Source organism: Miscanthus floridulus, chromosome 4 (assembly GCF_019320115.1).
Source record: "Miscanthus floridulus cultivar M001 chromosome 4, ASM1932011v1, whole genome shotgun sequence".
Lineage (NCBI taxonomy): Eukaryota > Viridiplantae > Streptophyta > Magnoliopsida > Poales > Poaceae > Miscanthus > Miscanthus floridulus.
This window is the reverse complement of record NC_089583.1, coordinates 113736359-113760387: the sequence shown is the minus strand read 5'-3', so window position 1 is coordinate 113760387 and position 24029 is coordinate 113736359. Positions and strand designations below refer to the sequence as shown.

The following is a 24029-nucleotide window of genomic DNA, read 5'->3' as shown; positions in this document are numbered from 1 at the left end:
GATCACGCATGGATAATGAAGGACGAATTAACGCATGAGGAGACAATCGCCGTCCTGGAGCCGTATGGATGCTTCGCGGCCAATACCAGCGATGATTGATGATGATCAAGTGCAAACCAGACTACCTGCAAATATACTTTACAAGTATCTCAAGATTTTGCAGTTGCCATCGTGTGATTTGATGCAGTCACTTGTGACAGCTCATGATGGGAAGATGGAAAGCACGAGGCCAGGGGGGACAGGCGATATCTTGCCGATGGAGACGGCCACATGGAGCTTGGATACGTCGTCCCCGGTCCCGGAGCCGCAAGCACGCCGCTCACGATGGCCAAACCCCTCAAGTCAATTGTGGCGTGCAGGCCAACCGTTGGTTGCGCGAGACGAGACCCTGCTGCTCCCAGCCCTCGTCGACGCTGACCTCCGGCCTGCCGTGGCTCATACAAACTGAGAACGCATGTTCATCGCCATCGTGGGCACTCTTGACTCTTCCAAGCCTGCTGCCGAGCTCTGCGTACAAACAAAGGACTGTCTGAGGTCCTGCCATCGTGTTCGTGTGGACTGTGGACTGTGGAGATAGCAGCTAGCAGTGACATCTTGTGCTGATCAGATCCCTGGCGCTGCATGTAGTATGCGAAAAAATTATTTTATGGAACGAAATGAACCAAAACATAATGATACAATACAATACCAGTATGGAAACAAGTTATGCCTAATTCCTGATAACTCTGTCATCAAGGAAGGCATGACACAGGAATATATAAAATAAAACACTGAAGTTGTGGTTGTGGCAAGAGGGAAGCATAGATACATGCAAGGATTACTTAATACTATGGATAACCAGGCACATCAATCTTGGGACTAAAACTATGGTCACAGCATTGGCACAACGATGCGATGCGTTTGCAGTCCAAGTGTCATGCTCACCTGGCAACAGTCTGAAGAGTACCCGCTCACGCTCATGATGGTGCCATGGCAGACGGCTGGCCAATCCGACGCCATATGGATCCTGACCACTTCTTACAACAGTTGCTTCATCGCCAACTGTTTTCTGTCAGCAGATCCTTGCATGATCATACACTGAAAATAACCAAAATGAAAATATATGTATATGAGGTTGACTGGTTATCATCCTAATCCTACACCAAGTGATTTCTCAAAAAAAATTAACGCAATGCTCCACCCTACTTTCCAAAGAAACAGACTAAATGTTCTGCAAATCTACATGCCTTAAGTGTCAGCTTGATTTGAACTTTTGCTTTTGCTAGGACATACCTGTAATCCTAGAAACTTATATTCCTAAGCGGAGATACATCGCTAATTTCTTTCTACACTAAGATCACCAGACACTTCAAAGACGTGCTAATTTCTGCCACACTGAGATACATTGCCTAAGCAAGCATAAACAAAGAACACCAAAATACATGATTCAACTATGTAGTTCAAGTTGAAGGAAACAAGTATTTTCAACAACATCGAGGATCCACGATTTACTTTTTAAGCGATGTATCACGCCACATAGACAAACTTCTCACATGGATGGTTCATCTTGAAAAGCCCAATCAAAAAGGCAAACTGATTTCGATACAATTGTTCACCAAATGTTGAATCAAGCATCCTACATACTTCTCATTCTCAAGCGGAACATGATTGTTTTGGAAGGTGTGGTTAAGTACGATACAAGATCATGGAAGTGATGAGACTTCGGTTACAAATTCTGATCTTCCAATACTAACAGGGCGACCTGCACAAATAAAAATGATGTCACAAACATGTCAGCAAAAAGCAACGAACATTTGGGCCAAGAATGATAATGATAAATTGTTCCAAAAAATAAAGTGAATGATGAAATGATGAAGAGTACAAATAATGTGTATCTGTACAAAGAATATAACGATGAACAATAGGGCAGGGTATACAATCAACCTGCATGTCAGTAAAGGAGTATCTCTTCACGTGTTCAGGTTCAGCATTGTAATTAATCTAGTGTTGTATGTCTGGATCATGCTGTAGCTGTGCCGAGCCACAAGAAACTATCTCCTGGCTGCCACCAGCAGCATTTATATGTGCATAATCGCTTTCTCCCTTGAGATAACCTTCCTTCCTTGTCTATGTTCAGTCCACACGCTTTCGGTGACACCTTCAGAATGCTATATATCATATATCACTACAAAAGGAGCTTCAATAAACGGATCAGAACGGTCTATCATGTGAAGCAGTTCTGCGACGTCTGCGTGTTGACGAAGCAGAGGCGACTCCCCTTTCCCCAGCAGGCGAGCTTTCAAGCCAAGGAGAGGCTCGAGCTTGTGCACGGGGACTTGTGTGGCCCGGTGACACCGGCCACACCGGGAGGACGACGCTACTTCCTGCTGCTCGTCGACGACCTTTCCCGCTACATGTGGGTGATGGTCCTCGGCGGCAAGGGAGAGGCTGCGGACGCCATCAGGCGCACGCAGGGTGCTGCGGAGGCGGAGTGCGGCCGCAAGCTGCGCGTGCTGCGCACCGACAACGGCGGCGAATTCACGGCGGCTGAATTCGCGTCGTACTGCGCTGATAAGGGCATTCAGTGCCACTACTCCGCGCCGCATAGCCCGCAGCAGAACGGCGTCATCGAGTGGCGCAACCAGACGGTTATGGGGATGACTCGGGCCCGTCTCAAACAGAGGGGGATGCCAGCTGTCTTCTGGGGAGAGGCGGTGGTGTCGGTCGTCTACATCCTCAACCGCTCGCCTACCAAGGCGCTCGACGGCGGGACGCCGTACGAGGCTTGGCATGGGCGCAAGCCGGCGGTCTCCCACTTGCGGGTCTTCGGCTGCCTCGCGTTCGCCAAGGAGCTTGGCCACATCAACAAGCTCGACGACAGGAGCACTCCGGGAGTGTTCATCGGCTACGCGGAGGGCTCGAAGGCCTACCGCATCTTCGACCCAAAGACACAGCGTGTGCGCACGGCGCGCAACGTTGTGTTCAACGAAGGGCGAGGATGGACGTGGGACAAGGCGGTGGACGACGGCTCGGCTCCGACGTACGACGACTTTACTGTCGAGTACGTTCACTTCGAGGGAGCTGGGGGAGTAGGCAGCTCTTTTCGACGAGCGCGTCTACCCCAGTCCCCGAGCCTCCACCGACCCCGACGCCTGCTACTTCGATAGCACCACGCTCTCCAGCCAAGACCTCGGCTGCGATGAGTTCTTCGCCGGCTCCACCACAGCCGGCACCGCCACGCACTCCAGCACCGACAAGCACCTCTCCGGGCACGTCTACTCCAACACCAGCTTGTGTCGAGCACAGCCCGGTTGAGCTCGCTACTCCGCTCTCTCACGACGAGGAGCGCATCGACGCGTACCACGACGGCGAGCCGTTGCGGTACCGTATGATGGAGAACCTTCTCGGCGACCAGCCGGTGCTGGGACTGGTGCCTCACGACCTGGAGGTTTCGTGCAGCAGGAGGGGGTCGACTTCGACGACGCCTTTGCTCCCGTGGCACGGATGGAGTCCGTGCGACTCCTCCTTGCGCTAGCTACCCAAAAGGGTTGGCGTGTTCATCACATGGACGTCAAGTCAACGTTCCTTAACGGCGACTTGAAGAAGGAGGTCTACGTGCACTAGCCGCCGGGATTTGCGATCCCCGACAAGGAGGGCAAGGTGCTCCGCCTACGCAAGGCCCTCTATGGCTTGCGGCAGGCACCAAGGATGTGGAATGCCAAATTGGATTCCACGCTAAAGGGGATGGGCTTCAAGCAAAGCCCGCACGAGGCGGCCATCTACCGACGGGGCAGTGGAGGAAATGCTCTGCTGGTGGGTGTCTACGTCGACGACTTGGTGATCACCGGCACCAAGGATGCGGAGGTGGCGGCATTCAAGGAAGAGATGAAGGCCACCTTCCAGATGAGTGACCTAGGGCTTCTCTACTTCTACTTGGGAATCGAGGTGCACCAGGATGACTCCAGGATCACGCTTCTACAGACCGCCTACGCCAAGTGCGTCGTTGAGCTAGCCGGGCTCACCGACTGTAACCCAGCTCTCACTCCGATGGAGAGGCTGAAGCTGAGCCACGACAGCACGACGGAGGAGGTGGACGCTACGCAATACCGGCGTCTTGTGGGGAGCCTTCGCTACCTCGCCCACATACGGCCGGACTTGGTATTCTCCGTCGGCTACGTTAGTCGGTTCATGCAGCGACCGACGACGGAGCACCAGCAGGCTGTGAAGAGGATCATCCGCTATGTTGCGGGGACTCTCGACCACGGCCTCTACTATCCTAGGTGCCCTGGGGCGGCACACTTCGTCGGGTACAGCGACAGCAACCACGCCGGCGACATCAACACCAGCAAGAGCACGAGCGGGATCCTCTTCCTCCTTGGCAAGTGCCTCGTTAGCTGACAGTCGGTCAAGCAGCAGGTGGTGGCCCTGTCCAACCGCGAGGCCGAGTACATAGCGGCCTCCATCGCTTTGACTCAGGCGCTTTGGCTCGCTCGACTGCTTGGTGATCTCCTCGGCAGACACTAGAGCGGTGGAGCTCAGGATGGACAGCAAGTCCGCTCTGGCCCTGACAAAGAACCCCGTTTTTCATGAACGGAGTAGGCACAACCGGATGAGGTACCACTTCATCCGAGGCTGTTTGGAGGAAGGGAGTATCAAGGCAAGCTACATCAACACCAAGGACCATCTTGCGGACCTGCTTACCAAGCCTCTTGGGAGGATCAAGTTCCTTGAGCTCTGTTCCAGGACCGGGATGGTTCAACTTTCCCACAAGACGACGCACAAGACTTAGGGGGTTAATGATGGGATAAGTCTCTTGGTTGGCTGGTCTTTGTGAGGCTGTAGCATATGGTCCTTGTGGCTGCATGTTGGTCTTACTGCTCATCAAGGACAGCATCCTTGACTGGCTAGGACAGCATCTTAGCATCTAGGACAGCATCTTTAACTGACTAGGACAACATCTTAGCATCTAGGACAACATCTGTTTTAGGACATCATGTTACTATCTAGCATCTTGGCATATGCTTTGCTAGCTAGCAGCCTATAAATATGTATCCCTAACCCCTCAGGTTGGCATAACATTTGTGTGAGAAATAAACCAGAAAATTGCCCCAACTCCTGGTGTCATCCTCTCTCGATGAGAGTAAGAATTCTGCTACTACCAAGAGTAAGAATTCAGCGACTAACACTCATATCCGGCGATATGAGAACAATTAATAATAGCTCAACTGAGGAGCCGAGAAGCAAGATGGTCAAACCATACCAAAATGGCACACAAACTGAGGCAATACACTACATACCCAAAAATGAAACAAAATAGAGGGTTGTATGAGTTTTGTTACTAACCAATTTTCTCTAGATGTTGAATTATCATATCTGGAAGATCAAATTTCAGTATATCCTTTTCAGCTCTATATCTCATAGGAAATATACTGAAAGCACAATAAACACAATGTAAAGAGGTAACAGTTATAGTGCCTTACAAGATACATAGCACAGCTGAAGTAAACAAGTGGGTGACACATTCCCCATTGAATATTGATGTTTCAACTTTTTTTTTGGAATTAAACAATAGTTCTAAAACCTTAATGACTATTTAAAACTGTCACATTGCATATTTCTGATGAACATTTAACTTACTTCTAACATTGCAGCTCATGCATATCTTTATCCCTTTTACACTGCTTCATAGAGAATTTATGATTCTCTAGATGAACTCCACATTTGAAACCCTAGGAATGGCATTGGTGGTAGTAGGCTAGTGCAAAATTTACATTTGAACAACTGGAAGAAGCCCCAAGTGAAGCTACCGGTGAAGAATCTCCTGCAGCCCATGTTTCAAAGTTCAGATACACACATTTCAGGATCGGAGGAAGAACTCCGGCACAGTATCAGCGTCAGAGGGCGGTGTCAGTATACTTCATACTTGGCAATCATTTTCCCCTGCCGATTGTGCAAGCTATTGATGAGGTGGGCAATCACAGTGCCGCTCGGGTAGATGAGCTTGTTAGACTGCCATATTATGGGTTGTATCTTGGGTCATTAGCATTGTTGTATGGGCTGTAACGCCGTGGGCTTGGGCTGAGTGCACCTGTAGGCGTCCCTTGGGGTTTTATGGTAGATGATCTTGGTTTAGGCAAGGATCACCGTTGATTGGGTGTTTCTATAAACCCTTGACATTCCTTGCCTATATATATTGTATTCATTTGGTACCTCCATCATCAATCTACTGAGTTTTCGCAAGCCACCTCTTCTCTCATGGTATCACAAGTCTGGGTATTCACCCCGATTCCACCTCCGCTGCCCTAGCACGCCTTCCCCCTCGGCTGCGCTCCTCCCACCCATCTGCGCCGGCTTCCCCTGCTGTTCTGCGATGCCTGGGAGTCCTCCCCCCTCTCCCAAATCGGCAGCCGCCGCCGCCGCCCCCACGGTCGCCACAATATCCAGCCTGGACTCCGATGCCCAGGCCAAATCTGTTGCCGCCGCCAAAGCCGCCGATGCGGATGCCGCTGCGCGCCTGCGCGCAGCCAATCGGAAGGCTGAGCGCGATGCCGCCCTCGCGCGCGCCGCCGCTGCTGAGAAGGAAGCCCAGGCCGCCGCTCTGGAGCGCGACGCCGCCGCCGCCCGCGCTCGCGACGCCCTGGCACGCGCCGAGCAGGAACACGCCGCCGCTGGCGCTCCCGCGGACGGGGGCAATGAGGACGCCCTCTCCGATCACGCCTCCGACCACAACGACAACACCGATCTGCATCAAACCCTCCTTCTGCACGAGGCTGTTGCAATCGCCAACCTCCACTCCCAGGCAGTAGCGGTCCAGAACATCCGCAACCTTGTCACGGTTGTTCTCGACCTCAACGCCGGCAACTTCAATCGGTGGCGCGATCAGTTCCTCCTCATCATTGGGAAGTATTCTCTTCAACATCATGTCCTGCAGGACTTACCGGCGCCTGGTTTCCCTGACTGGCAGCGCATGGATTGCGTTGTCAAGTCATGGATCCTCTGCACCATCTCTGACGACCTCGCCGCGACGATCTCAACGCGCAACTCCACTGCCCGCGACACTTGGCACACCATGGAGTCCCAGTTCTTCAACAACCGCGAGACACGCGCCCTCGTCCTCGACGCCAAGCTCCGCAACTTCGTTCAAGGTGATCTGTCCATCACCGATTACTGCAAGGAGCTCAAGCGCATGGCGGACACGCTTGGTGACTTAGGTGAAGTCATCACCGACCGCACCCTCGTCCTCAACCTCATTCGCGGTCTGAATGAGCGCTTCAAGACCGTCGGCATGCATCTCCGGCGAGGGCGCCCCTTCCCCACGTTCCTGGACGCGAAGGCTGACCTCCTGGAGGAGCTGACGATGGAGAACACGTCGTCGTCTCAATCGACAACGCTCACCGCTTCCACCACTACGTCAGCCCCGTCGCGCCCTCCTGCTGTTCAGCAGCCTGCAGCCTCCAGTGCAGGCTCCGGGGGCGGCTCTGCTCCATCCAAGAACCACCGCGGAAAACGCGGCGGCCGGCGCGACGGCGCTGGTGGCAACCCGGCGCCCACTGGTACGCAGCGAGGTGCCCAGTCCAGCGTGCCCTCCGGTGGACAGTTTAAGCCTGGCAGCTCCGGCTCCGGGGGCGCGCCATGGCCCTCCTACCGCCCGTGGGCCGGGGCCATCCAAATGTGGCCTGGACCACAGCCTGGGCAGCGGCCTCCACTTGTGCCACTGCCCGGCACCCCTCAGCGCGCTCTGCTGGCCCAGCAGACTCTTCAACAGCATGTTGTGCCTGCCCGGGTTATGGAGAACACCGGGTCCTAGACTGCACCACCCCCCGGCTACTACCAACTGCTCGTCGGGCTTCCTACATGGGATTAGCCATCTCTGGCCTCGACATTCAGCACCATGACGCTGCGGCAGCCACAAAACAACAATGACTGATACTTCGATTCAGGTGCAACCTCTCACATGTCCTCACATTCCGATTCACTTTCACATACTACTTCGCGGTATCCTACTCCATCGTCCATTGTTGTCGATAACGGATCCTTACTCCCCGTTACATCCACTAGCTCTACAGTTATTTCACCGTCTTTACGTCTTAATAATGTGTTGGTTTCCCCACAACTTATTAAGAGCCTAATTTTTGTTCGCCAGTTCACTATCGATAACAATTGTTCTGTTGAGTTTGACCCGACTGGGTGTTCTGTGATGGATCTTCTGTCTCGAAACGTGATCATCAGGTGCTATAGTTCCGAACCATTGTACCCTCTCCGGCTGCCAGCTACTCACTCCTTGGTCGCCGCCACCGAGTCTTCACTTTGGCATCGCCGCCTCGGTCATCCTGGACACGAGGCCCTCTCCAAGCTTGCGTCGAGTCTTCCTACTTGTCGTCATGATACTACTACTGTTTGTCATGCGTGTCAATTAGGTCGTCATGTGCGTCTTCCATTTCATTTGTCAACTTCTCGAGCGTCCAATAACTTTGATCTGATACATTGTGATCTGTGGACATCACCTGTTCTTAGTGTCTCGGGCTATAAATATTACTTGGTTATTCTTGATGATTGTTCACATTATTTATGGACGTTTCCTCTAAAGTTGAAATCTGACGCTTTTCCGACACTCGCTCACTTTATTGCCCTTGTGTCCACTCAGCTCGGCACCACCATCAAGGTAGTTCAGTGCGACAACGGTCGTGAGTTTGACACCTCCAGCTCTCGCACGTTTTTCCTTACCCATGGTGTTCGCCTCCGCATGTTTTGCTCATACACTTCCGCCCAGAACGGTAAGGCCGAGCGTATCATTCGTTCCATTAACAATGTGATTCGCTCCCTACTATTCCAGGCTTCCCTACCACCCTCATTCTAGGTCGAAGCTATGCAGACAGCCACATATCTCATTAACATCTTGCCCACCAAAACGCTGATCTCGTCCACCCCGCACTTCGCCCTCTTCGACACAGCGCCCTCCTACGATCACCTACGCGTTTTTGGCTGCACTTGTTATCCCAACTTGTCCGCCACAGCTCCCCACAAACTTTCCCCTCGATCCACCTTATGTGTCTTCCTGTGATATTCAGCTCATCATAAATGATACCGCTGCCTTGATCTCTCTTCCAATAGAGTTATCATCTCTCGTCACGTCGTCTTTGACGAGTCAGCATTACCCTATGCTGAGCGTGCCTCCACTCCATCCCCGGCAGACTTTGATTTTTTGGACATTACTGACTATGTGTCGGCTCCCATCGGACCAGCACATAAGTTTCTCTCTGCAGGTACTGGTACTTTGACACTCGCACAGCCACGTGCGGTTGCGGCTGACACCGATGATGACCTGGCTGGTTCAACAGCGCTTGATGCGCTCCCAGCCGATCCACCAGTTGCGCCTACACCCTCGCCCGCATAGCCACGTGCGGCCCCTGCCTTGCCTTCGCCCGCACAGCCACTTGCGGCCACGATGTCACCATCGCCTGCACGACCACGTGCGGCACCGACTTCTTCGACCTCGCAGTCACCTGCAGCTTTGGCCGAGCCGCGCGGACCTCCGCCCGGTTTCCCGCCGCTGCCCGTCTTCCCGGTGCTCGCAGTCCGTCACGTCTACACGTGCCGGGAGCGCCCAGCTGCTGTCCAGCCAGCTGCTGCCCCTACGCCGCGCCGGGAGAGCCCAACTGCTGTCCGGCCAGCTGCTGCCCTTGCGTCGCTGCCTAAGGGTGATGTTGTCCCCCCAGTGACCAACCAGCACCCCATGGCCATGCGCGCAAAGGCCGGTTTCCGGATTCCTGCTCTCTATCACGCTACGCCGCTGTCTCCAGTGTCCAAGACCTTCCGCAGCGCACTCGCCGATCCGAATTGGCATGCTGCTATGGAGGAAGAACATGCTGCTCTTCTCCAAAACCACACATGGGATCTTGTCCCCCACCCCCCTCGGGCTAATGTGGTCACCGGGAAGTGGATTTTCAAGCACAAGTTTAACGCCGACGGGTCACTTGAGTGGTACAAGGCACGCTGGGTCCTTCGCGGCTTCACTCAGCGGCCTGGCATGGATTTTTCAGAGACTTTCAGTCCAGTTGTGAAGCCTGCCACAGTTCGCACCGTGCTTTCTCTGGCCCTTTCTCACCAGTGGCCCGTGCACCAGCTCGATGCGAAGAATGCCTCCCTACATGACACCTTGTCAGAGACAGTGTATTGTGTACAGCCGTCTGGTTTTGAGGATCCCACCCACTCGGACTTCGTGTGTCAGCTCAACAAGTCCTTGTATGGGTTGAAGCAGGCTCCTCGCGCTTGGTAGAGTCGGTTCGCCACTTTTCTGTTGTCTCTCGGGTTTGTCGAAGCCAAGTCAGACACCTCGCTCTTCATCTACAGGCGTGGCTCAGATATTGCCTATCTCCTCCTGTATGTGGATGACATCGTCCTCATAGCCTCCTCCCTGGGTCTCCTTCGACGGATCATTTCGGCCCTCCAACAGGAGTTCTCAATGAAGGATCTTGGCAAACTGCATCACTTTCTCGGTATGCATGTTCAGCAATGTAGTGACGGTCTCTTCCTTTCGCAGCGGCAGTACATGCTGGATATCTTGGACCGTGCTGGGATGGCTGAGTGTAAGCCGTGTTCTACTCCAGTCGACACAAACCCCAAGGTTGCAGCTGTTGATGGTCCTCCTGTGGCTGATGCAACAAACTATCGAAGTCTTGCTGGCGCATTACAGTATCTGACCTTCACACGGCCTGACATCGCCTATGTTGTCCAGCAAGTCTGTCTTCACATGCATGACCCATGGGAACCACACTTGGCAGCACTCAAGCGCATCCTTCGCTATGTTCGGGGCACTCTCCACTTGGATCTACTGCTGCGGCCATCTCCTGCCACTGATCTTGTGATCTACACTGACGCTGATTGGGCTGGTTGCCTAGACACGCGCAAGTCCACCTCGGGCTACGCTGTGTTCCTCGGTGATAATCTCGTCTCCTGGTCCTCCAAGCGTCAGAATACAGTCTCCAGATCCAGTGCTGAAGCTAAGTACCGCGCAGTGGCCAACGGTGTTGCTGAGGCCTCTTGGCTGCGTCAGCTCTTGCTCGAGCTCCATGCCCCTCTTCGGCACGCTACTTTGGTCTATTGTGACAATATTAGCGCTGTCTACATGTCTTCCAACCCGGTTCAGCAACAGCGCACCAAGCACATCGAGATTGATCTCCATTTCGTTCGGGAGAAGGTTGCTACTGGTAATGTTCATGTCCTGCATGTGCCAACTTCATCCCAATATGCGGACATCTTCACCAAAGGTCTTCCATCTTCGGTCTTCACAGAGTTCAGGTCCAGCCGGAACGTGCGCGGTGGCGACGATCAGACTGCGGGAGCGTGTTAGACTGCCATATTATGGGTTGTATCTTGGGTCATTAGCATTGTTGTATGGGTTGTATCGCCCTGGGTTTGGGCTGAGTGCGCCTGTAGGCGCCCCTTGGGGTTTTATGGTAGATGATCTTGGTTTAGGCAAGGATCACCGTTGATTGAGTGTTTTTATAAACCCTTGACAATCCTTGCCTATATATATTGTATTCATTTGGTACCTCCATCATCAATCTACTGAGTTTTCCCGAGCCACCTCTTCTCTCAGAGCTTGTAATCGACGATGATTATCTGAACACAACCAGCACCAGAATCTAATCAATAAACCGAGTTACAGTGACAGGATTGTTGATGGCATACAACTACTATTTTTGTGCTTTGCAACATACATATAGAAAATAGGAACAGCCATGCAAAATGGCAACAAGCACCAGGCAACGTTCAGCTAGCAACAGGCCAATTACTGGATAAAAACCAACAGGCTGGAGTGGACAACCTGCATACCAGGCAAAGGTTCAGCTAGCAAGAGGCCAATTAGTGGATAAAAACCAACAGATTGGAGTGGACAACCAGCAAACCTATGTTCAACATTGTTGTGCAGTGTACTCACTACTTCAGAAAAGGCATCTCATGAACCCCGAATTCCAGATAAAAATGCATGTTTGGTTTCAGGACAGTGCATCGCTGCATCTGTCTATTCTCGGCATTGCTCCAAGGGTAATATGTGCCACTGAAATGAAATAATAATTCAAGCGAGTTCTTGGGTGTGGATATAAATGCTAAATTATGTATTATATTCTGGTGCAAGCGGTAGAGTCTTACCGCCTGTGACCGGAAGGTCCTGGGTTCGAGTCGCGGTCTCCTCGCATTGCACAGGTGAGGGTAAGGCTTGCCACTGACACCCTTCCTCAGACCCCGCACAGAGCGAGAGCTCTCTGCACTGGGTACGCCCTTTTATTCCACAGGGCCCAGGATCTGTATATGCCACTTATGTAAAGTGTGCTTAATTGGCTGGAAACCATGCAGCCATCTCAAGTAAAGACACGTCTTTGGTGCTAAAGGCTAACTCCATCGGGAGCTTCTACTTCTTTCACATTGGTTGATGGTCAGTCAAGGAAGGGGTAACTCATCCCTAGGCTAATGTTGCCATTGCTCTACAGCCAGAGCCAACAGGCCAATCGAACAGAGTAACAACCATGCTTCTCAAAAGCCCAAGCTGTGAAGTTATGAAAAATATTAAAATATATTTGGAAAATATCATAAGAAGTAAACTTTCCACAGAAAGAACATTTTGATTCCTAGACTTCAGACATAGCGTACTTTCTACAAATGCAGAATAATATCATTGCCTTTTCATACAATTTGATTTATGGGCACCATAGCAAACCTAATCGCTTTCTACCAAACAATAATTTGTTCGAGGGATTTCAAAACAGAGCGGTGGCATGGTGGCCTGGAGTGTCTTGCCTCTTAAGCCATGTGGTGGCTTCAGTCAGAGTGCAGTGTCTTACAGCGAGGCGGCTCATACATCAGTCTAGAGAAGGACCCAAACTCCCTATGAGCCACACAGGAGAGGATATTTCTTAGATACAAGATGGATTAAATGAGGTTTTGTTCTCTTTGACGAGGATGAAAAGGCAGGGAAGGTGGTCCATTAAGCACCAATCAACTTATTAATGGCATGACATTGACTGCAGGTGTGGAACAGTCATTTGATTGCTTTCATGAATTGCTGTGATCTTTCAGTTCTGTCAAACTCATAGCTTTACAAGTGCTACATATGGTAAAAAAGATTCTACAGAAAAACAATCTAGAAATAACAGCATGGTTGAATGTATCGTAGAAACAAATGGAGAAAACCTTTCTAAACATGAAACTTGGAAAGCAGGGAAAATTTCAGTGTGATGGTATAGCTCAAGTAACCTGAAGTTAAAACTGTTAATGTAACACTTTAAACAAAAGGAGCATTTTTTAAATGCAGATTAATATCTTATCTTATTATTTGCATAAGACAAGGGCTAACCTGTATCGATTACACCCTCAGCTGTTGTCCATGGATTTAACTGACACTTTTCAGGTTACTGCTTTCCATTCCTTGTCCATAGAATGGCAGTGTGGAAGTGGAGGAAACAAATGGAGCCAACAGTGTCCTGCACTAGACGAGCTCAGAGCCATCATAGCGAAGTCCCTTCATCAAGTTAATAAATCTCTATGTGAAAATTATGTTACACCATTCGCTTTCTGAGAATCATCACAATCACCCCTGTCATTGCCAATGCCCAAAATGCAACGCAGCTTGACATCTGGAGAAATGCCTGCATGACGCATACTCTCATACATCATACAAGCTTCCTTCTCATCCCCCGTTTTAAGGTATCCAATAATGAGAGCTGTGTAGGTTACTACAGTAGGTTTAAGCTTTCTTTTTTCCATTTCTTCCATCATCAAGCGTGCACCATCCATTGCAAGCACTTTACTATAACCATCAATCATACAAGTATATACAAAAGCATCTGGGAACACACCACTTCTTTCCATTTGTCTGAGCCATTCATTAGCAGCCTTCATATTTAAACGCCTACAATAGCAAGCAATGATAGACGTGCACAAAACATTGTCAAGTAACAGGTCTTCCCCAATCATATCCCTAATCAATCCCATAGCTTCAGGAAGTCTATCATCATTACACAGCCCATTTATGAGGCTAGAATATGTAAATGTGTTAGGTTTTACGCCTTCATCCAACATCTTACGGTACAACCTTAAGGCCTCCTGCAACTTCAGAGCTTTCACGAAGCCATCAATAATAATACTGTAAAGGACAACATCAGGAACATAGCCCCTCTTTATCATGTCTGCTAAAAATTTCCACACATCACTATATTTGTTGGTCTTGCAAAGGCCATTGATAATAACTCTGTACATGCAAAGGTTTGGGACGATTCCCAATGACCGATGTATTCTATCCAGGAATAGGAAGGCTTCACCAACTAGCCCTTCTTTGCTAAACCTGTCAACTAGGATTGTGCATGTCACAATGTTGGGACTCAACCCATTTTCAAGCATGAGCTCAAACACTCCCAATGCATCTTGAAGGTTTCTATGTCTACATAATGCGTAAATCAGACTGGTATAATTGTAAACATCTGGAGCGATATCATGATGAATCATGTCAAACCAAAGGTCAGAGATGGCCTTGAGATCTACATGTTGGCAACAGCCATGAAGAATGATGCTGTAATTTATCTGGTCATGCTCAAAACCATGGTCTTGGAGGTTCTTGAAAATCTTTAATGCCAATGCAACCTGTCCAGTTTTGCAAAGGCCATGCAGAAGTGAACTGTAACTCACTTGATTAGGACATATTCCATTTCTTGCCATTTCATCAAGCATGTCATAACCTTTCAATAAATCCCCATGTTTGCAAAACCCATCAACTAATATGCTGTAGCTGTGGACATCTGGGACAAACCCACATTTCTTCATCCCATGAAACACTTCTATGGCTTTGTCAACCTGACCCTCGCTGCAGAAACCATGAATCACAGCATTGAAACAATAATTGCTGCAAGGGCCTCCACTCTGAGAAAGAGTTTGAAGAAAGTCCCATGCAGATGTTACCTGTCTGGAACGGCAAAGCCCATAGAGGTAAGTTCCATATGTTGTAGCGTTCGGTCTCACACCATTCGATTCCATTTCACAAAGAAGGTCAAAAGCTTCATTTAAGCATAACCTCTCTCCATGTGTGTACATACTCATCAAAATTGAATAAGAGCAGACATTGGGTGAAGGACCACAACTTTTCATGTCATCAAATAAACTCCTCGCATACATGATCCGATTCCCCTCGACTAAACACTTCAGCAAGAAATTGCACAAACGTCTGTCAACACCAACATTCTTGGCCTCAACATAAGTGAGAAGAGCATCCTCAAACATCGACGACTCTACAAAAATACGGATGACTACAGCATAAACTTGTAACAGCGTCATTGACTGACCCAAATTGCTGACCAACATAGGAGCCAACTCAAACAACTCTGACCCAGCATTTCCACAGTAATCAACAATGCTCTGAATCAAGCGTCGGACCTCTCTGATTCTCCGCGGCAAGAACGCCTGCACAATCAAAGCAAACAAACCAACTGACTGAGATGGCCCGTATAACCTCACACACTCCCTGAAGCTTATATTTCTGGCAGCATCCCAGTTCGAAGCCCGCACTGCTAGTGTGATCAAGGGAAGCAGACGACGACTTCTATAGTCACCATAAGCAGAACTCTGACTGGGCTCTTCGTTATCAGAGCTATTCAACCAACAAGCCTGAGAGGAAAGGCGCGACACTGGGGGATAGCTCCTGATGACAAGGGCTCGGCGCAGAAACAATGGGACCACCCGGCGCATAGACAAGGGATGCTGATCCCCTCCTTACTTTGACAGTACCAGCAGAAGCAGGGATGAGCTGTGCACGAACTACACTTCATGGACCAATATTACTTGACAAGTCGACGAAAAGGACCGCTGAGGCAACATCAAGTCCGGTAACCCCGGCAGCCGCAAAGGAATCGACGGCGCCGCGGCTTGGCTCGAACTGGAGGCTGGTGGCCCCAGTGGTCTCCGGGCCGCCGCCCCGCGCCCCGGGCAGCTTCAGTGGTCAGCTGCACGGCCCCGGTCCCCTGCTCCTCGCCCGCCGCGGCAGGCAGCGAGAGATGGAGGCGAAGACGCAAGAGGCGGAGCGAGGTGAGGCGGACTTGGCGCGGGCGAACTTCCGCTCTGGATGCCCTTCAGCCACGATGTGCACGGAAGGGGACTAGAGGGGAGGACGGCGTGGAACTACGGTGGCGGCGGCGCGGGTGAATAGCGCCGCTGCTATGGCCTGCTTGGGAACTTGTTTTTTTTTTTTAGGAAAAGAAGTGAGCCGGTGACAATGAGAAGTGGGATGAGTCTCTGCCGCGGGGACGATCCGTTCGTCGGAGGAGAGCAGGAAGGACCGGGCCACGAGCAACATTGCCAAATTGCGAGCCCAAAAGGCCCAAGTGACCAAACAGAGAAATAGCAAGGGCACGCGCTGCGCTGCGCTTCAGTTTTGTCCCAACTCGGCGGCTTTGAGCGCGCCTTTTGGCTAAGAAGAGAAGATCGAGTGTTTATCAGTTTAATATTAAGAGTGAAATACATTGACGGCCCTTTTACTTTTGGTCTGTATCAGTCCGGTCCACGAACTTGCAAACGCGGAAAATGGGCCCCTGAACTTGTCAAGTTGTTCACTGCAGGTCCATTTCCCATCCGGCGCGGCCTCCAGGCGACGTGGCAACGCCAGCGTGGCGAACGAAGCACGTGAGCCGCACGTTTCAATATTGAACGCGGCGGGGTGGCGCTGCGCCCACACTGTTTGGTGGAACGGGAGGCGCGAGACGCGGCGGCGCCCATGGCCGGCAACGGCGAGCTCGGCGGGGTGGCGCTGTGGAGCGCTAGCGTCTGTGCGGGCTACACGGGGGTGGAGAGTGCGACGGGGCGAACTCGCCTAGGACATTCCCCGCCAAGGTACGTGCGGCAAGGCGGCTCGCCCGCGGCGGTGCAGCTCCGGCGAGCCAGAGTGACGCGCAGAGAGGGAGAGGAAGAGCGCGGGAGCACTTGAGGGTGCCTTAGCATGCCCCGAAGCTCGTCGACAAGCTCACGCCTGCTGGAAAGCGGCAGAGGAGGAGATCGGCTGTGACGGCGGCGCTGCTAGCTCGGGATGAGGCGACGACGCCTATAGAGCGAGAGAGGGAGCACGGGGAGAAGCGGAGTGAGTGCGGAGTGCTCACGCGACACTCTGGGCACCATTTTAGAGGGAGAGAGAGACCGCGGGAGGAGAGGAAAGGCCGATCAAGGAGCTCGGCTCCATGCCGACAATGGCAAATCTCTGACTCGGCGCTGCGGGACGAGCGGCTTGGGGCGAGGGGCTACGGCGCGTAGAAAGGGTCCGCGCGGGGGTGCTCGGTCGTGCAGGGGACGCGGGAGAAGGGCGCGGTCAGGCGTGGTCCAAGCGCTGTCGGCGACGGCGTTCGTCCCGTGCGGAGCGGGAGGTAGGGGCGACCCTGACGTGAGGGGCCTACATTGAAACGTGCGGCTCACGTGCTTCGACTGCCACGCTGGCGCTGCCACGTCACCTGGAGACCGCGCCGGATGGGAAATGGACCTGCGGTGAACAACTTGACAAGTTCAAGGGTCCATTTTCCGTGTGTTGCAAGTTCGTGGACCGGACTAGCACAGGCCGACCAGTTAAAGTGCCGCCAGTGTATTTCACTCTAATATTAATATCTGACATGTGGGCCATGTGCTCATTTCGATAAAATTTTTTTATTGTGGGGACGCTTCAGCACAGTGGCTTGCCACTGGGCCCCTCCCGTGTCCCTCTGGGCGTTGCACTACAGACCGGGCTGGCGCACCCTAACCAATTCTCAATTAAAGCTTTTGTTAGCTCTAGTGGCCTTAATAGATTTGAAGCTTAGATGGGCTTTGAATATAGCAGGGCCCTAATTTAGTTATAGTCTTGGGCACCATATTTGGGCCCTATGGTCCCATTGATAACGAAATAAAACATACTTTTGGGCCCTGTGACCGTGCTGTATTTACCAAAAGAAAAGAAAACATTAGCTCCAAATTTGCATGATTACTGGCCCAACTTTGAAGGCCCAACCTTAGCTCCAAATTTGTATGATTATTACAGGTTACAGTTTGGGTGAAGTTTTTTCGTTCTTCTCTGACGCAGCATGTTTCTACTTACTCATGCAAAATCAGCCTTAGCTTCAGCTTTGAAAACCCAAGCTTAGCTCCAAATTTGTACGATTACAGTTACAGTTTGGGAGAAGTTTTTTCGTTCGAGAAGTTTTTTCTTTCTTTTCTAAACGCAGCATGTTTCTACCTATGCAAAATCAGCTAAATATCCTAGGCAAATAATAGCCTTGAGATTATATATCCAAGAAACGAGCAACACCGCAAACGAGCGTACAGACAGCTGCTACTCTCTGTATCTACGACATCTCTGGAGAGGCTTTTCTTCTTTCTTGCTGACGCAAAGCGTTTCTTGCTCTCGTACCCGTATCGTCAACCTCTCGTCGCTGGTGCTACACTGCTACACCCGCTTGCCTCCATCGCCGGCGGCTTTCGCGTACACGCCGGAGTCGGTTCTCAGAATGATGGTGGTGGCGTCCTTGGACACGGAGATGGCCCAGTTGTCCACGTACGACAGCGGGCCGGGCCGGATCAGCGGCCGCGTGTCCTCCACGTCGCGGTCCTCGTCCTCGCCCTCCTCCTCCTCGTCTTCCAGGTAGGCGTACCTCGTCGAGCTCTGCGAGGGCGCCCACATGAGGCAGACGGCGCACAGCAGCGAGAAGGAGATGAGCTGCCACACCGCCGGGATCACCCACGCCGCGCGCCACCGCTCGTTGTACTCGTCCGTCAACTTGAAGTGGATCTGCAAGCGAAGCGCATAGCAATTTGTAGATGGTCAGGCAGGATGTTTGGTGACCGCAAGTTTTGTCGCTGTCCAGGAAAGACGGAGTGCAGGGTAATGTACAAGAGTTCTTTCTTTCAGTTGCACATCATTCACATTCAGGCTTGTTAAGAAATCTCAAGGGCTTTTGTACTGAATAAGATGGGCATTCTGGAGGTACGGGACCAACCTGTTACCCTGAGTGCAGGGTATCGTCTGATCACTAACCTAGACTAGACCATAAGCATCAGGATTGTATCAGTCGCAAAAGATGGTTCTTTCCCTATCCATCATGCACCCCAAAAAATATTTACCAGCACATTGGCCGCAACAGGTTGATCGATAAAAGTCACAAGAAGAGGATTCTTTCGCTATCGATCTTGGACTGAACATGGGCTAAGATCCAAAGAAAAAGTAGCAATGTTGATTGTTCAATAGGATGGGTCAGGCTAAGGCTGTGCAATGCTCAACTCAAATTGGGACGTGTTCACTAAGCTCAGATGCTGAAAGGTACAATTCTGGAGCAGCGAGAGACTGGACAGCAAGAGTAGTTGAATGAATTCAGGCTCCTGCTTACACAAAAAAAAGATGGGGTTGTTTTGTTTGATACTAGAGTTTACCTCAAATGTGATCCAGCCGAGTGACACGGCCACCGCGATGATCAAGGCGTTGTTCAACCTCCGGTACATCTCCAGCTTCGCCGTCATTCGTTTCGCCTGCAAATGTTGAAAAGTTCCTGTGTTTATGATGTTGAAGAATTCTGAAAAAAAAAAAACTGAAACGGTCAGCCGGAACAGTGTTGCTCCTCACCTTAAGTTTGTTCAGCGTCTTCGACAGTGAGCTGAATATCCAGTACACGAACACCGCGTTGAGGGCCGCCACAGGGAGCAGCAGGAACAGCCTCCTCGTGGGCGACGGCGAGTGGTCGCTCACGGTGCCGACGTTCTCGCTGACCTCGAGCGCCTCCGCAGCGACGAAGAACGCGGCGCCGAGTCCGGCCACCCTGGCGCTCTTGAGCCACGACAGCGCTGGCCGCACCACGCCGTGGCCCATGGCCACGGCCAGCACCAGCACGCGGGCCGCCGCGCCGCGGAGCGCGCCGGACGTGGCCGCCCAGAACGTGGCGCCGCGGGGGCGGACGCCGGACTCGTTGAACTCGGCGAGGTCGAAGTACCAGGTGGCGGCCTCCAGCATCCCCAGCGCGATCACCAGCGTGGCGCAGCTCTGGAGCGGCACCACCTCCCGCCAGAACCGCGCGCACTGCGCGAACCAGTACGCCGCCAGCGCCGCGAACGCCAGCGACATGGCGCCGTAGAAGGGCAGAAGCGGCGCCATCCGCCCCGGGAGGTATCCGCGGCTGTTCTTCCAGATGGTCTTGCCCCGCGCGGCCACCTGCCCGCCGGCGAGCGAGGCGTCGCAGTGGACGAACAGGAGGGTGTACATGCCGGTGCGCGCCATGGCGACGGTCTCGTCCGGGAACGCCGCCTCGAGGCTGCCCGGGAGGAAGGAGGCCGCGAACACCCTGGGCCAGCCGGTGCCGTTCAGCGCGCGGTACGTCGCCGACCCCTCGGTGCACGCCCCGATCCTCGCCATGTCCGGCGTGCAGCAGAGCGCGCGACCGCCGGAGACGGAGACGTCCGCGCCCCCGACGGCGTCGCGGTCACCGGCCTCGAAGATGACAGCCGTGACCGTGGCCGTGCGGTTGCCGTCCTCCTCGGCCGCAGCGGCCGACTCGGGCGTCCTTCTGAACGCGACCTTCTCGAAGCTGCGCGCGCCGACCAAGAAACAAACACACCGCGTCAGCTTCGCAGCCACATCCCCTCGATGAAAGCAATGAAGCGATGAATTGATCCTCTGACGCGGTTTCATACGTACGTACCGGATGAACGCGGCGGCCTTAGCGGAGGCGTACACGCCCTCGCTGCCGCCGTGGAGGACGAAGGCGTTACCGTCGGCCGCGAACCGTTCACCGGCGCACTCGTGCACCGACGCGTCGGCGCAGAGGAGGGCGGACGACGTGAACAGCAAGACCACGGCCACCAGGAGGCGGGCGAGGCTAGAGGAGGCCATTGGCATCATACGAGGGGAGAGCGGCGGGCTTCCTGCCTTCCTGCGCGTGCTCGTGGTGCACTGGCACTTGACTGGAGCATCCGCGTTGAGTTGAGCAGGATAAGCGGGATTGGGATCCCAAGGAGAAGAGGAGTGGAGTCGAGTGGAAGAAGAACGGAAGCGGAGACTTTGACGTGGAGAAGGAACGAATTGTTAGGTCCACGCCCAAGCCGTTGCCATTGGCCATTGCCACAGCCCACGGGAACAGAGGAACGCAACAAGGGAACAGTTCCACGATTACTCGCCAGGACGATGAAAATCAGGCAGAAATGTGTTGGTGATGAGAAAACAAAAGCAAATAGGACAAGCGAGATTAGCCCATTCTGACCGGCATGCGAGGTTTTGCCTTGAGAGTATCTATCCTCACTGTTGGTTTCATTTTCACTACTTCGTTAGGCATTATGGGTTTTGTTTACGGAGTTTTTTTTTTTCTCAAATACGCAAAAGATTTGCACATCATTGTATTAGGATAAAAAAATTGGTTGTTTTTTACATCGATGTGTCGATGTGTCGATTGGGCGCACTAGGCGGGACAACTGGTTTACAATGAGCTCATCCCCGCCTTAGGACTAAGTACATGGTGACTATTCATGCAAGAGACAACCTAACTATGGGTTTTGTTTATGGAGTAAATTATTAGGTTCCACGAATAAATCTTCCAAGATGGTGCAAAGAAATTATTTAGAGAGTATTAGAGTAAATGCACAAATAAATTGAACATCTAAGATATGCATACCTTATACTAGTAGGAATAGGATTGCCAATAGAGATATGGGAGAAAGATATCTATCCCGTTCATTTCACGCGTAATAATCACAAAAGGAAACTAATAAATGACGAGGCCACCGGCTGGTCATATTTGTTTTGAATAACTAGATGGTACAACGCGTTGCTGTAGGAACTCTAACCTATCACTTATGAAATGGCCTATACATTTCGAGAGCACGTATGATTTTATATACTAATGGTCCTGTTCGCTTTGCTGGAAAAAAAAACCAAAACAATGTTCCAGTTGATTTGTTGTGAGAGAAAAACATTGTTTCAGCTGAAAAACAAGTTAAAAAGTACGAATTATAAGACAAGCGAATAGGGCCAATAACCCAAAATAATTGATGAAATTCATGTAATATCATGTTAAGCCCTTGTTTAGTTCGCGAATTTTGGATTTTGGGACTACTGTAGCACCTTCGTTTTTATTTGGCAAATAATGTCCAAACATTGACTAATTAGGCTTAAAACGTTCGTCTCGTAATTTCCCACCAAACTGTGCAATTAGTTTTTCTTTTCGTCTACATTTAATGTTCCATGCACGGGCCGCAAACATTCGATGTGACAGGTACTGTAGCAACTTTTTGGATTTTGGGGTGGAACTAAACAAGGGCTAAAAAGTAGAGTTATTACTGCAGGATTTAATATAGTAAATAAAGTAAAACCAATGTTGTGCATATATGCAGAGTGAACTGTGAAGTTACCATGCATTTGTATGGGAAACTAACAATAGATTTAAGCATAGGAATGATGCGTACAGGAAGATAATAACAAACCAAAGCAGTGCATGCTGAATTCCTGATTCGTTGACCGCAAGTTTCTCGCGACTCATTCGCCTCGCAGCCCCCGTTCCTCTCTCTTTCCGTCCTCTTCAACACAATGTCTCTTTTTTTTAAAAAAAAAAACATAATCTCTCCGCGTGGTTATCCATGTGCTGCTCACTTCCCTCTCCTTGGGCGCCGCTCCCGTATCGCGACGCCTCGCCGCTGTGCTTCGTTCCCCTGGCGCCGGTGCTGCTGACGGCGGCGGCGCTGCCCTTCCCTGCAGCCGCGCTGGAGGCCAGGACGCCGGTGCCACGGCATTGGTGCTGCTCGTGGCGGCGGCGCTGCCTTCCCTTGCAGCCGCACTGGGGGCCACGATGTCGTTGTTGCTCGTTGCGGCGGCGCTGCCTTCCCCTGCAGCCGCGCTCGGAGCCATGGCACCAGTGCTGCTCGCTGGTGCTCTTGGTGTTACCCACTTCATGGACTTCGCACGGCTCTAGGCATCCACCCTCGTCGCTGGTCCTTATAAATTGGTTGATAATTAATGGATGGGGATTTAGTGGGGAGTGTTTCAGCGTAGGGATTTAGTGCGTGCAAGTGGGAAGAAGAAACGGCAAGCATGCTCATGCGGCGAAGGAGAAACCGCAACTGATTGCAGACGATTTTTGTCCTGTGATCGATGATGACGTGGCTGCAGGAGAAGCTAGCAAAAGGGGTTCTCCTATTTAGAGCATCTCCAAAAGTTTGTCAAATTTTACTTGGCAAATCTTGTGATTTGACAACTTCCAAAATTATATGCCAAGTAAAAAAACAATCCATCTTCAAGAGTTTGGCATTTTTGACTTGGAAAAATAAAAAACCCCGTTAACAAAACGAAGAGGCCCGCTAAACGAACGAAGAGCCCCGGATGCCAAGCCGTATACGCGCGCGTATATTTGCGCGCGCGGAGGGAAGATTTGCCAAGTTGCTATTGATGCCAAGTTGTTTTGCCAAACTGTTGGAGGCTATTTTTTCTTGTTTTGCCAAAACGAAGATATAAGTCAACTATGCTAAATGACAAGCAACTTTCAAAATGCAAAGTAAATATGAAGATACCAAAATAAATAAGCACCTACCTCTATGCCTTAAAGCATCTCATGGAAGACCTGACGTTGCGCTTGATTAGTTACAAAGAAAGACCTTGTGGTAAACAATAAAAGTGTGTGTTTTGCTCACGGTTTTCTCGACAATACAAGAATCGATAATGCAATAGCTGACTCACTGACGACGCCTATAGAAATGCAAAGATATGCCTTAACCGACCTGCACCAAACAATATACATGCTTAACCAAACATCTCGTTAAAACTTAAAGCTGCCCACACACTTATTTTGTTCTTGATTACAAGGACATTTTAGTAAAATGATACAAGTTTGCTATTCGCTCAAAGGTGACTTACTCTTGATGTTGCAAAAATCGACGATGTGACGCAACAAATGACAGACCGACAATAAGAGTAATGGTAGATGCAGAAAAAAATTTACAACCAAAACAAGACCAGCACCAAACAATAGTCGATATACATGCTTATAAACAAATAATAGGCCAGTGGATATAATGAGATGGAT

At 51.2% G+C, this 24029-nt stretch overlaps 2 protein-coding genes across 9 annotated transcripts; both read right to left on the bottom strand.

Moving 5' to 3' along the window:
* Positions 1 to 134: 134 nt before the first annotated feature.
* On the bottom strand, positions 135 to 16228 carry LOC136550377 (pentatricopeptide repeat-containing protein At1g63070, mitochondrial-like). Of its 8 annotated transcripts, none has more exons than XM_066541925.1 (9): positions 13334 to 16228; positions 12133 to 12526; positions 11889 to 12040; positions 11700 to 11806; positions 11532 to 11601; positions 1924 to 2137; positions 1492 to 1741; positions 925 to 1077; positions 135 to 617 (listed from the first exon to the last, which is right to left on the bottom strand). In XM_066541925.1, the coding sequence occupies exon 1, from the start codon at positions 15712 to 15714 to the stop codon at positions 13531 to 13533; it is 2184 nt and encodes a 727-aa protein (XP_066398022.1). In that variant the 5' UTR covers positions 15715 to 16228; the 3' UTR covers positions 135 to 617; positions 925 to 1077; positions 1492 to 1741; positions 1924 to 2137; positions 11532 to 11601; positions 11700 to 11806; positions 11889 to 12040; positions 12133 to 12526; positions 13334 to 13530. The 8 variants fall into 8 exon arrangements, with proteins under 8 accessions (XP_066398022.1, XP_066398024.1, XP_066398025.1 ...); XM_066541927.1 differs by having other exon boundaries at positions 1624 to 1741; XM_066541928.1 differs by lacking the exons at positions 1924 to 2137; positions 11532 to 11601; positions 11700 to 11806; positions 11889 to 12040 and adding an exon at positions 5323 to 5408.
* A 1752-nt stretch (positions 16229 to 17980) lies between these two features.
* Positions 17981 to 20991, bottom strand: LOC136552695 (uncharacterized). Its single transcript, XM_066544258.1, has 4 exons — positions 20664 to 20991; positions 19595 to 20549; positions 19405 to 19500; positions 17981 to 18766 (listed from the first exon to the last, which is right to left on the bottom strand). The coding sequence occupies exons 1-4, from the start codon at positions 20861 to 20863 to the stop codon at positions 18425 to 18427; spliced, it is 1593 nt and encodes a 530-aa protein (XP_066400355.1). The 5' UTR covers positions 20864 to 20991; the 3' UTR covers positions 17981 to 18424.
* Positions 20992 to 24029: the final 3038 nt, after the last annotated feature.